This window comes from Pterocles gutturalis, unplaced genomic scaffold (genome assembly GCF_000699245.1).
Source record: "Pterocles gutturalis isolate BGI_N339 unplaced genomic scaffold, ASM69924v1 scaffold17257, whole genome shotgun sequence".
Lineage (NCBI taxonomy): Eukaryota > Metazoa > Chordata > Aves > Pterocliformes > Pteroclidae > Pterocles > Pterocles gutturalis.
The window spans coordinates 8,897-22,397 of NW_010113115.1; the positions used below are offsets into that span (position 1 = coordinate 8,897).

At 36.0% G+C, this 13,501-nt stretch overlaps 1 protein-coding gene across 1 annotated transcript in view; it reads right to left on the reverse strand.

Annotated features, from left to right (window-relative positions):
- Positions 1-329: 329 nt before the first annotated feature.
- The window catches only part of LRRIQ1 (leucine-rich repeats and IQ motif containing 1), a gene marked incomplete at its 3' end in the record, with an annotated part of 38,687 nt that continues 25,515 nt past the window's right edge, over positions 330-13,501 (reverse strand). Inside the window, exons 14-17 of the mRNA XM_010074348.1 lie at positions 12,487-12,663; positions 4,297-4,773; positions 2,084-2,222; positions 330-449 (exon numbers count right to left, since the gene is read on the reverse strand). Of these exons, the coding sequence (XP_010072650.1) occupies positions 330-449; positions 2,084-2,222; positions 4,297-4,773; positions 12,487-12,663 (913 nt within the window). The remainder of the gene's footprint in view (positions 450-2,083; positions 2,223-4,296; positions 4,774-12,486; positions 12,664-13,501) is intronic.

Consider the following 13,501-nt stretch of genomic DNA (forward strand, 5'->3'; position numbering starts at 1 on the left):
TTGATTGTCCTTTAACTGTAGAAATATATGGAGTTCTATGGTGGGTGTGACATTAGTAGCACAGTAACTACTAGAGCATCTCAAAGAGCAGGGAGCATTTAATCCACGACAAATACATTTAAATGAGCTATATATACCAAATACTTATTTTTTTCTTGACATCCAACATTTCAATTCTAGCCCTAGCAGTCCTTCAAATTAATTTTATTTCCATCAAATCTAGTCCTAGCAGTTCTTTAAATTAACTTTATTTCCAACACCTACACAATTGCTTAAGAAGAATACATTTATTTTTTACATGAAGTTTTTATGCTAATGACTGTGCTTACTTCAGAAAATGTGAAATCATCCACATTTATTTCTTCATAGTCATCCTCCACTTCATCACTTTTAACAGCTGCAAGATCACCGGACAGTTTCTTTCGCAAAAGAAAACCCTTCCAAAATGCCTAAACGAAAAATTTAAAGCATGTTATACAAAGCCATAGATCAAACCCAAATCCAGATTCTCTATGTTATCCCATTAGGAAGATAAAACATCTTGGGCCTTGGTTTAATAGCTCAATGATCTGTTTTTTGAACTTTATGTGACATTTAAAACTACAAGACAAATTAAATGCCAGCATATGTCTAAAGCTTAGAGTACTCAAGAGGCTCTCCACAAGTAAGCAGAAAGGAATCTTGCAACTCCCTCAACTACAAACCTGGGTCAACTAATTAATTACTTGACAATTCCTTCAGGGACTATTATAAACTGAAAGGAAAGGCTACATAAGAAAAAGCTGAGTGTCAACTTTCAAATTACAGAGAATAAAAATACACTGTACTGAATGTCTTATAGTTTACAAGTAGCAATTCTAGGAGACATCTCATGCTGTTGACCTAGGTCATTTACTCTTTCTTAACTGTCTAAGATCTTTATTTTAAAAAAATGTTACCAGTAGGCATAACCATCTCTAAGAAAAAGGAGCACATTAGGAATTAAGTGCTGGAAAGAGAGGAAAAGTGTTAGGAACACATGCCAAGCCGTAGAATCAGATCCAGGAAAACACTTCAGAGATTAAAATTACATAGATGTAATTAAGAAAACTAAACTCAGGACAGCAATTTTCCCTCAAGTCATGTGTGACTTTAAATGCCCTAAGCATTTAAAACACCATGCAAAAAATTTCCACTGTCCTGAAAGATGTAGTGTTGTCCCCATTTTATGGCTTTGCAATGAAGGCATTAAAATAAGAAGGGGAAATCTCATATTCTGGGTTAATGTTTAGCTTATTAATTTTTAGGAAATGATTGTCTAACTGCATAAAGTATTGAAAATGTTACTGGTTTTACACACACAATTCGTGATGATTATAAAAATGATTAAATGTATTAGAACTGCTTTCTTATAATTTCATTGTTGTTATTTTACTACAGAGCTTCACAACCATCCAGATAAAATATCGTGATATTACTGAATGATTAAATGGCAGAGATATTTCATTATATAATGCTTCATATTTCATTTTTTAAAGCATTTTTTTTATAAAAACCATGAACCCCCACAATTTGGCAGGTAAATACTATATCTGGTTAGCAAATGAAACAGAGCCAAGGTATGGACTTCAATTCTTGCACACAGTAATCCATTCTGTTTAACTGTTAGCTCGGTATCTACCACAGGACAGCCTAGGCCATGCTCAGTTCCCAATGGTAGTATGGATGAAGCAATCCTGGTTTTAGGAGATGAGGAGAGAAGGAAAGAGATGGATAGGTAGGATAGAAGAGATGGGAAGAGAAGATAGTTGTGTAGATATCAGACATGATGTAACAGTTATGCAGAATTAAATCAAGCAAAACTAATTCAGGGAAATACCTGGAGAAAAGGGAAAATATTTTTATGCTTCTATAAAACTTTTTGTAAAGAAGGCTCTCTTCCAGAAACATCAAGCTTATGCTGATTAAATAAAACAAAAACTGTTTAATTATGAAACTATTAATAAAGTCATAAACAAAAACAGAGAGAAGATGACAAGTATACAAAACTAGTAAGTGTTTTTTCTTATTTAATTTGAAAAATAAGAGAATACCATAAACCAACCTGGATTAGTGTGACAGCTTCATGCTTCTGTCTCAAAGCTTCTATAAACTGATGATTCTCTGTTTTGCTGCAGTCAGTTTTCCTCCTGGCATGGTACTTTCGCCAAAGGGACTGGATCACTGATGCTGCCGTATGTAGCCTCAGAGAGAAATAAATACCTTTATGAATGACATAGCCTCAGCAGTACAACTGGATTATCGTAGCTGCCAAACTATAACCATAAAACATAGCAGTATACATTGAGACAAATGGATGGTTCTGACATTAAACTGTAAAGAAATTACAATCCAGATGTGACATATATGTTCAGAAACACTGGAGGATATTCACATCCCATATCTTTGGAAATCCAATCATCTTACAGAACTAATCTCCGCTGGGCTCTGTTCCCACTATATTCACTGGAGAGGAAGAGTCTCCTGAAAGGAAAGACTGGGAGCAGAAGTGGTTTAATAATGACTAAATAAATTATTGGAGGGGTCCACTTATCTCCACTGTCCATATACAAAAAAAAAAAAAAAACCAAAACACTGAAAAGTGTTAAATGCTGAAAACTGCATGAGACAAATATCTCCAACGGAGCAGACAGGAAAAACTAATTTTATGCTTCAGTTTAACAGTAATGACCACTGGTTTTATGTGTACATCATTTTCTGATTTGTTTATTGTTTAACATGCACTGATTCTAGACTTAGATTTGTTCACCGATTGAGCTTTCTAAATATATGTTCAAATAATTTATATTGATGGAGAAAAAGTTTAATAGCACCTCTGTATTATGACTTTACTATCTTGGAATCTTTTTCTCCACAAAATTCTCATTTCAATTGGACAGTGGCTTTACGAAGAAATCTAAATTTCACCCAAACTTTACATATTTTCTTTCCTTGAGCAGTGCATCTCTTTAAAGAGAGGAGTACTTTTCAGTAAAAAACTCACACTTCAGAGGTTAAGCCAGAATTTTTTTTTCCTAAAAAATGTTTATGAAGTCTACCAACCCCAAAACATCGTTTATCTATAAGCTTGGCATCTATAAAAAGCAGTGGCTGAGCTGAAAAACAAACAAACCCCCCTCTAATGGTTTGTATTCTGCATTGAAGACAACTGTCCAACAACAGGCTTACAGAATGCTTTTAAAACATTGATTAAATACTCTAAATGAACTATGCCAAAAAGATTTTTCTGAAGCATTCATCTTCCATAATAGACTACTGTACTCTTACTTTTAGCTTCCTGAAAGGCAATGATGAATTCTATGGTCTTCCTGAACAATAAATTTTATGACAAACTATTAGTGTCATAAGTATCTACTAAGCATGACTGCCCATTTACCGAAAGTCTAAACAGCATGAAGCACACCTTCTATGCTTGCTCTTCATAGTGTTCTCAAGAGATGTATTTTTGAAACTGAATTCTTATAAAATTGTAACTGATTTTTTGTACCTTTAGGGCAAACATTTCAGTTTCTGTTTTCCCTGACTGTACATCCAGAACCATACTAACCAGCAGCAAATGCATTCCAAAGAGGTAATAAACCAGTCTGTTTCAAGTGGAAGAATATTTGGGGGCACAGAACGAGTTGAACTGGCCTCTCACTCCTGCCTCTGCTTTTAAGAAGCAGGTTGAGGCATGTTGGAGGAGTATGAAGGGCAGGGCAGGCTGTTAGTCCTTCAGTCATCACAACAGAGGAGACTGGCCTAAGGTCAAGGGAGTAGGACGGTAGATTTAAGCAACTTTTACCTCTTGCCTTCTAAATGATACTGACTGTAATCTCTACACAGATGAATGTCTACTGAATAGTCTAGCAAAAAAAGCCTTACACTAGTTTGTAGTTTAAACTGCCCCAAAATTCCCCAAAACTGTCCAGCATTTTCATCCCTAATATTGTATGTGTCATTGGTGTAATAAATTTATTGCAAAAAAAAGAAGGAAGAAGTTGAGACAATGAGAAAGCTTTCAAATTATCTTACTATACAGCATTTGTAAACTATTTTAGGTACATATATATCTATATTTTAATATATAAACTGACGTAAGACAAGAAAGGATTGTTGTTAATATGGAAGTCCAGTGTGCATCACCTTAAAATAAGTCTTTATTGTCTAATAAACTTGAAAGTCTTACAAGTTATGTGGCTCTGTTTTAAACAAGAAATCCTCACTTTATTGCCCATTCGTATAATCTATTTGAAAGCAATCTGACATCTGTCTTACCTTTCTGTATCATTCTCAAAATGCTGAAGATCTCTTCCTTTATTACTTGCTACTACCCCTGACGGTTGCAATGTGAGTGGGGCTGACAAGTTATTGTTGCCTTTGCTCTCCTCGCTGTAATTAATACAAGATTCAGTGCTCTTCTGCTTCACTCTCTGATCTTCTTTATTTTCCTTTTGGTGCACAGGTATGGAGGAGTTAATTAATGTGGCCTGAATATGGCCAGTAGTAATCCATCTTTCAGAAGGATCCAACAAGACCTGTTTATTTTCTGTCACACCCATGATAAAGAGGTTATTTTCCTGTAGGCAGCCAGTGGATGTTTGCTTTAAATGATTTTGCAGAGCTTCTGGTCCGTCTCTGTCAGTAATGTTTAGTTCACCATACTCATGTGCATATCGATGTTTAATACTAAGTTTCATCAACTGATTAAAATACCAGCATTGTCCCTGTGCAGAATCAATGGAAGAGGCAATCCTGAAAAAAAGACAAAATTTTTTAAAAATGTATTTCAGACTGCATGAATACTTTTTACAAAAATATATTCCCTCTATTATTTTTCTAAACTACCCTGTATTTTCAAGTATCCCTACATGTTTCCATATTCTTACAGTGAATAGTAATTACTCTGACTGAAAACCAGTTTCAATATTTATAAATCTGAATTGCATTTTTCTTTTTTTGGCAGTATTTAAAATCTGTATACTAGATTGATCATTTTACTATGACTTTTATAAAAAAGGTTTCAGTCTGTTTGAAACAGGCACCAGGGCATGCATTTCACTATTAATTTTCTGTGTGGTTAGAGGCATACGAAGCTGAAAATTTTAGAGGATTTGAGGCAATCTTGTACAAATCCTGTAACAGCTTTAACAATCCAATTTTGTCTGGAAACTATGAAAGCTAATATAAAAATAACAGTAATTTTAAAATTTAGATTAGAGCTACAGCAACAAAATCCACACTTAGAATCAAACCAACAAACCACAATGTCTAGAGAGAATTTAGGAAAACAGAAACTTTTAAGTATAGATATTTTTATCAATATAAGGGACAGTGCTAGACTGAAGCAACATGAATCTATGAAGTCTGGCTCTCATTAGTTCTTTGTGTTACACCGTCTAAATTACAAGGAGGAGTAAGAGCAAATATGAACTAATTGCTACAGATTCAGAAGGCTGTCTGTATTTAGACAGTGTTTGTCCATTGTATTAGGTAGCAGGTACTTTCAGAATCATGAAAACATTTTCCTTTGATAGCACAGATAGATGCAGAGATCAGTAATCTGGTGCTATTTTCAAAGGAGAACAAAGTAAATTCTAGGTCAGCAATCCAAGAGAAAAAGTACAAATAAGACCAATTCTCTTGGGAGACTGGAAAAATCAGGTCTTAAGATTATAGTCTGTATAAGGGAATTTTCCTTCCTATTCATCATTCTTGAAAGGTGAAGCTTTTATGAGGTGCGAAAAGGCTCTTTGCCTATGTAATTATTTCCACTAGTGAAGTTCAACTAAGAACTTTTTAGATTTTTACGAACATACAGAATCAGATCTTACAAAAGTAAAAAAGATTCCAACTCTTCCTTCTGCAACTTCAGTGCTATTGGACAAAGTATGAATAGCAAAATTGAAAGCCAAATCCATGTAGACTAATTACACAACTCACTGTGCATTAGCTGTACATTTGATTGTCCACTACTCAACGTTACTCCTACTCCTGTTAATTCCACAGAAGTGACAATTCCTAAAAATAAACCTATGCATATATTTGCTTACATCTAGTAAGTTCTAGGTGTCTCCTACTACACAGTAAGAATAGTAATTTCTTCACCATGAAATAGTTAAAGCATTAGTTAAATACTTAACTAAATACTTTAAAGTAGTTAAAGTATTTAAGAGACAAATTTGGTACAAGACCATTACCAAAGTTCTACAAAACACACTATGGTGAGAAGGCAAAAAAAGAAAAAAAAATCTGGTTTGTTTTAGTTTTGTTTGTTTGTTTGAGGATTAAAATATTGTGGAAAAACCCAGAATGTTTTATATATTGAGCAAAATAAACTTCTGTATGAAAAGCATATCCTGAGTATACTCATTCATTCTCAAAAAACCCCCCACAAATAAAGAAAACCAAAACACCATAACAGTGAACAGAATAGGATACTTGTGCATCCTCTCCTTTTACAGGTGCAGGGGCATCTCAAGTGGCTGTTTCACCCTTCCAGTGCCTATGAATGTGGCAAGCAGAAATGGGAGGTGAGGTTGAAGTCAATTGAGTATTCAGGCAGGCAGTAACTGTATGGTCACAAGGGTCCATGTGCTACTTTTTTTTCACAGAAGATGCTTTTAAGCAGCTTTTCCAAGCAGTGGTTTCAAAATACAGTCTGGTCGCTGTGGGCATCCACCCTATCTTCCCAGCTGACACATTCCCTGGCAATCCACAACTGTACTCCTGTTTTGTAGGATTCTTAGGCTGCCCTCTGTGTATCAGTGGCTTTCCTTTTAGGCAGTCAGATCAGCTTAAGTTTTAAGCTGTAGTGACATCTGAAGAGAATTATGAGCAATTAAGTGTCTTGGTAACTGCATTTGTGTTTCTCCTGTGAAAGTGAAGCTCTCAAGCACAGACAACAAATATTAAGATGGGGCCTGAGTGCTAGGTGGCAGTCAGCTTAGCTTGGTGGTACACTTAGGTAAACAGGGATTTCAGGCAGCTCTGGAGAAAAAAATAACTATTCAACAGTCTTAGGGTAGAGCTATCCTATCAATGCACTGCAGCTTTCTCAGTGTCTCAAAAGGACTGCATTTTGATGCCAGAGACTTGCACCTGAAGACCCTTTATTCAAACTACAGGAAGGAAGCTGCTATAATGGAAAATATGCAGGATTGATTTACTTATTTAATAGAAAAAAACACATACTAGGAAAGAGACAAGACAAAGTAAGAAATACAACAGTATAAAGACTTTTGATATCACAATATTTCATTTTCAGTTAATGTAAATTGGTTGTTTGCCTTTCAGACCTCTTTTGGCATTATAGGTCAAGGGGTCTGGTCACAGTAACTATTCTGGAATTTCTTCTTGGTTGAGACACAATCACGGTTTTAAGCACAAATTGGCATCTAGACAAAACAAGAAATGGGATTATCCTGATGGAAGCACCACTATCCGTAATGCCTGACTCCTTATTATCTAATGTAATGTAGATGAATATGGTGGTCTCATTACAGCAAAATTTTTATGGCTTCCATCTTTGACCAGGACATTCTCACATGTTCAGTAGCTACCCACAGCTTTGTTTTATGTAAATTTTAGCATAGCCACAAAGGATGCACTGCTTTTGCAGTCAGAGAAAGGGATAATAAACCAGCAGAGGAAGACATAGCAAGGTACAAATGTACCAGAATAGTGGCCCTGCTAATACCTAAAGACCAAGATATTACTTTCACAAACAAATGCTATGAGCAGAAAGTGACCTGTAGCTTTCTCACCAAAAATACATCTCTCAACTTGTGCTAGGATTTTCCAGGGACTTTGAGGAAAGATAAAAACATTAGAATAAGATTATAATCTATTTGGAAATTCCAGTCAGGCATTTATTAATTACCGCTACAACTTCAGTCCTAACATCAATCCACCAAGAATATCCATCACTGTTGTCTTGGTAAATTTAGACCAAACCCTGCACAGTTCCACATGCAGTGTTTAGGGAGGGAAGAGTAGAGGTGGGGAGGAGCAAACCCCACTGACACCTACAACATCTAAGGACCTGTGCACAGGCTGACACAAGAGATATGGAAAAGGACAAATTACTCATTCTTAAAGACCTTTCAGTGGAGTTTCAATCAACCAAAATGTTGCTGCTGAGAAAGTTGAAGGTGGCAGCAGAAGCTTGCTTACAGAGCTGACAAATTTTGTATAGAATTTCCTAGTCCAATTGCATCTGCAGTGAATGCCAGGTTATTCAAAGAGTTTCATTTTGTCAGAATGAGACCTCTTGGAGGCAAAAAGGACAGCAGACAAACAAGCCAGTTCAAACCAGCAACAGCAGTTTTCTCCTGGCCACTGCAGCTAAATCATAAATACTATTCTACTCCTAACTGTATGCTAATTAAAATTTTGCTTAATGTCATGTTTTTCACTTTGCAGCTCTACCGCGATTTTCATAAGATAATTAATGGAAAGGTTAACTGTTTGTAAGAAGAATGTGTGAATTCTGATACATGGAATATGCAAATAGTACATTTCAATTTCAACAGAGCTTTTGTTTGTAATAGTGAGGTAAAATCTAATTTGTCTCAGGGGAAACTTCTATAAGCATCATTACTGATGTTCAACTGCAGGTTACATTGAAGAGGTCACTGTTTATATACACTCTCCTGCAAAACCATTCATGCAATTCCTGTCATATTCACTGTATTATATATACAGTATTTATAAAGTTCAAGTTTCACTAGCCAGACATGTGCATATTTGATGACTGAAAGCAAATTACTGCAGCCACGATGTTGTATTAATTTTTTATATGATTACTCACTACAAGACATGTAAAGATTGTGACATATAGCATTTATTAGAATTGTGAAATGTAATTTTAAAAGATGTTTAATTCTTAAGCATGGCAAGAACAGTGAATTTTCAGGCAAAAACAACACAGACAATTTAATTGGGCAGGAGTGGTGTATGAAACATGGATTAGGGAAGCAAGCAGTGATTACTTTTGGCAGTTTACATACTTGAGGTCGCACCTACAGGGGCTCACAATTTATCAAGATGTGAAGCAGACGGAAGTTTGCTCTATTGTTGGCCTGTTCTTTAGCAACATCACATTAATTCAGTCAAAGTATTGCAGTACATACATATAATAGCTGTGCTGTTAAGGCTTATATACAAACAAGTTGTTTAGAGTTCCTCTTATGAATTGCAGCTCTCAATGGTTTTCAAATTATCCATAAATTGTACTTTTAGTCAAAACAAAACATAGTGGGCTTTAACATAAGAAATTCATTTTAAGATTAAATTTGACACAAGATGTTTCAACCATGTCAAAGTTACCAATTTAAAAGACTGTGAATGAATTCTCAAAACCTAAAAAAAACCACGCCCCTTCCTCTCCCCCTGCTCCAACCCATACACTCAGGAAAGAAGAGACATTTACATAATTTCTTCTTCCCACTATTGTTCTTCTGAAACATCTGCAAGATCTTTCAAACAAAGCTTACACAGAATCATAGAAAAATTCTCAATTGAAGGAATGTCAGGAGGTCTCTAGTCCAACCTTCCGCTTCAAAGCTCAGTTAACTCTGAGATCAGACCAGGTTGTTCAGGGCTTTATCCAATCAGGTCTTGAGAAACTCCAAGAACAGGGACTGCACAACCTCTCTGGGCAACCTGTTGCAATGCAACACTGTCCTGACATGGAAAAAGTTTTTCTTATGTGCAGTGTACTGCAACTGGCTGGGATGAAGTTAATTATCTTTATAGCTGCCCATATGGTGCTATGGTTTAGATTTCTGACTGAAACTGTATTGACAAAATACTAATGTTTTAGCTGTTGCTGAACAGTGCTTGGACAGTGTCAAGGCTTTTTTTGTCCCACTCAGCAAGTAGGCTGTGGGTAGGCAGGAGACTGGGAGGGAACACAGCCAGGACAGCTAACCAGAATTGACCAAAATTATATTCCATGCCCTATAACATCATGCTCAGAAATAAAACTTGAGGGGGAGTCTTTCCAAGGTAGCCATTGCTCAGAGAATGATTGGGCATCAGCGTGCTGGTGGGAGGCGGTGAGTGATTGCTTTGCATTGCTCAGTTGTTTTCTTTTTGTTCTCCCGACCTTTCCTTCACTTATTAAAATGTCTTTGTCTTGATACATGGGTTTTTCTTTCTTCTGGTCTTCTCATTCTCTCCTTCATCCCACTGGCAGAAGAAGGAAAGAGCAAGAAGCTGGTGGGGGCTTAGTTACTGGCTAGGATCAACACACCACACCAGTCTGAACCTCCCATGTTTCATCTTAGGTCCTTGTCGCTCATCCTCCTGCCATGCACCACAGGAAATAGCCTGGTTCTGCCTTCTTGAGCATGTGCTTGAACCCCTTGACCATCTCAGGGGCCAAGCACCAAACTTGTTCCAGTTTATCAACATCTTTCATGTATTGATGACCAAAAATACTGAGCACAGTATTCTAGATGACAGCTAATAAGGGCTGAAGAGAGGGAAATAACAGCTTCCCTCAACCTACTGGCTATGTGCCTGTAGATACAGCCCAGGATGTTCTTTGGTTCCAGGGCACACTGCTGGCTCACATTCAGCTTCTCATCTACCCATAACCAAAGCTCTTTTTCAGCAGAGATGTTTCTCAGCCAGCCAGTCCCAGTCCATATTGTTGCAAGGGGTCACTCCTTTCCAGGTAAAGAACTTTGCACTTGTCCTTGTTGAATTTACAAGGCTCCTGTGGGCTTGTTTCCCCAGCTTGTCTGGGTCCTTCTGAATGGCAGCCCTTCCCTCAGGCATATAAAACATTTCCTGAAAATTGCTGTCATTTGCAAGAATGGTAAGTGAGCACTCCATCTCCTGCTCCAGGTCTTTGACAAAGATAGTAGAAAGACAATTCTCAGTCTCCAGAAAGTAGCATGAGCCAGTAACTATTGATAGTTAACAGATTCATGCAGACTGCAGTTAAACAACAACATTTTGTGAATATAAACTTTCCCTTCCACTTTTTAAAGTCTTGCAGAAACATATATGAAAGTTGCATCCTTAGATGCTACTACAGCTTTCTCACAAGTCATGTCCTAATTACAGATTGGCATTTTTTTTCTGCAAAGGATACTAATAAAACAGCTCCTAAATCTCAGACATAAGAAAATTTTCTCTACCATAATGGAGGAAGAGTGCCTTTTTTTGCCTCTCCTATTTTCCTTTTAAGAAAAAGGAAGGAAGGAACACTATTTCAAATGGTAAATAGATTAGGAAGTATCAGCTTCCCACCTGCAAACCAGAAGCCAAAAATCACAGAAGTAGAGAAGACATATTTTGGGTGTTTAATGTTGAAACATACAAGTTCCAGAAGCCACCTAGACATTACATCTGTCATAGAAAACAGTACTATATACTTTTTCCCAAACTACTTTCAGTCTGGTTCTCAATACAAACCTCTTTTCAAATAAATCTGTTTTGTGAGCTATGAAGGTTTTATTGTAGCTTAGTAACGTCCAATAATACATCAATGTAATATCCCATTAGGTAGTAAGAAGACACCATAAATATATAAGCTTAAATGTAAATGCAAACCAGCTAGATTCTGAGAAAAATGTGGGTACTTTTCTGGAATCCACAAGGCATACAAGGAGGTCAGACTAAACTATTGTCAAACGTCACATGCTTCACCTGCTCTGGGATAATGTTCAGTACCTGGCAGGATCAAGGAAATTATCTCTCTAAATATCAGCAGACAACTTAGGTATTAAAAGGACTATAAGGATATTGTGAACCTGCTAGGAAAGTAAACGGAACTAAGAAAGAAGAAAACGTGTGATATTTCCAAGCGTGAAAACATGAGAAGCTTGAAATGTTTACATATTGCAATGACAGCAGGTATAAATGTTAAATTACCACTGGGAGCATCTAAGCTGAAGTCATTGAATAACTAATCACGGTAATAAAGGTAGTAAGTAAGTAAGAATCAAAGACCTGTAAACAGAGCCATCTGATCCACTACTTTTAGAGAAAAAAGCTCAAAGCTTTTGCAATAACTTAGAATGTGAATAATACTGATGTGAAAAGCAAATGCAGGAAAAATTAGATTATATTACACCAATAGCCAAACTAGGTTTGATTAAGCTGAAGCTGGAATTAATGCTAATATGATTATACCACTTTCAGGATTTAGGCTACTATTCCTGCATACCACTGTACTATGTTGTGTGTATGATTTCATTCAACTACTACTAACTCAAGGTTTTGAACCTTCTATTTTCTCAAACTGAAACAAACAAAAGTCAAGGCCAACATATTTTACTATCTGTCTGAAATACTCTCTGCACTGAAATCAATTATTCTAAGCTCTTTCTTAACATAATATGTTTTCAGGCAAAAAGCTAAGTAAAATTCTTAAGAAAGACAACAAGAACTACACTAACAATAAATGAAAACATACATCTGAAAGCAACTTACATTCACACAAATACGTACCCCAGTTCAGTGGCCTCTTTTTTCAGAAGTATGTTTTCTTCAATTTGAAGTTGACAAAGTTCCAGAAAAGTTCCTGACTGTAATTCTTTCATTCTTTCCGTTGTGGGTAAAATATGACAGTTTAAGCTTTCACCATCAAGAAACTGTAAACTGGGAAGAACCTTACACAGTGAAGGCCTTAGAAAAGAAAAAGTCATCATTAGTTTTGTGAGAAAATTCAAATGCTAAATGGAATTCAAATTCTAATAAAATTAGAATTCTAATAAATTCAAATACTAATAAAATGGGAGTTCCATTTTATTGATAAAATCATGTAACAAGACAGAACATGATGATAGTTCTCTAAGTATACACATATATTTGTTCTTACTTAATATGTTATTAAATAAAACTTTATTCTTAATAAACCACAAAACTGATATGAAAAATAATTTTCTTAGCAAGATTTCTTAATTTTTTTTTTTGGTACAAAGACCACCGCTGAAATATTGACCCCAGGGAGGTCAATGACAACATTCTGAATCACTAGAGCTAGCATTTTATCAACTTAAACAACAACAGGAAAATTTGACACACTTATGCATAGGTACCTGCAATGTATTTGATTAGTAGGCAACAGAGCCAACTAAGTCATAGGATTAAGATACAGCACTCATTTTGTAGACACATTGAGAGGTTTACATTTAAAAACTGCAGAGAATTCTAAACACTGTCAGTCTTACTGCCTTTACCATTTGTATACACAACATAAAGCAATATGATATTCAGCATGACTGACAGGAAAAATCCATCTTTGAAATACTGAACTTGGATCAGTGAAACGGACCAGAGTAGAGATGACACTTACTTGCCATGAAACGGACAGTCAGGGCCACTGATGTAAGAAAAAAAATGTATGAGAAACTATCTACTAATTTTAAAAAGTATCATCAATGCTCTCTCTTTTAGGTTACTGTGAAATATAACCTAGTACTGCAGCTCACATATTTCTTACACCAGACCAAACTTTTTAAAA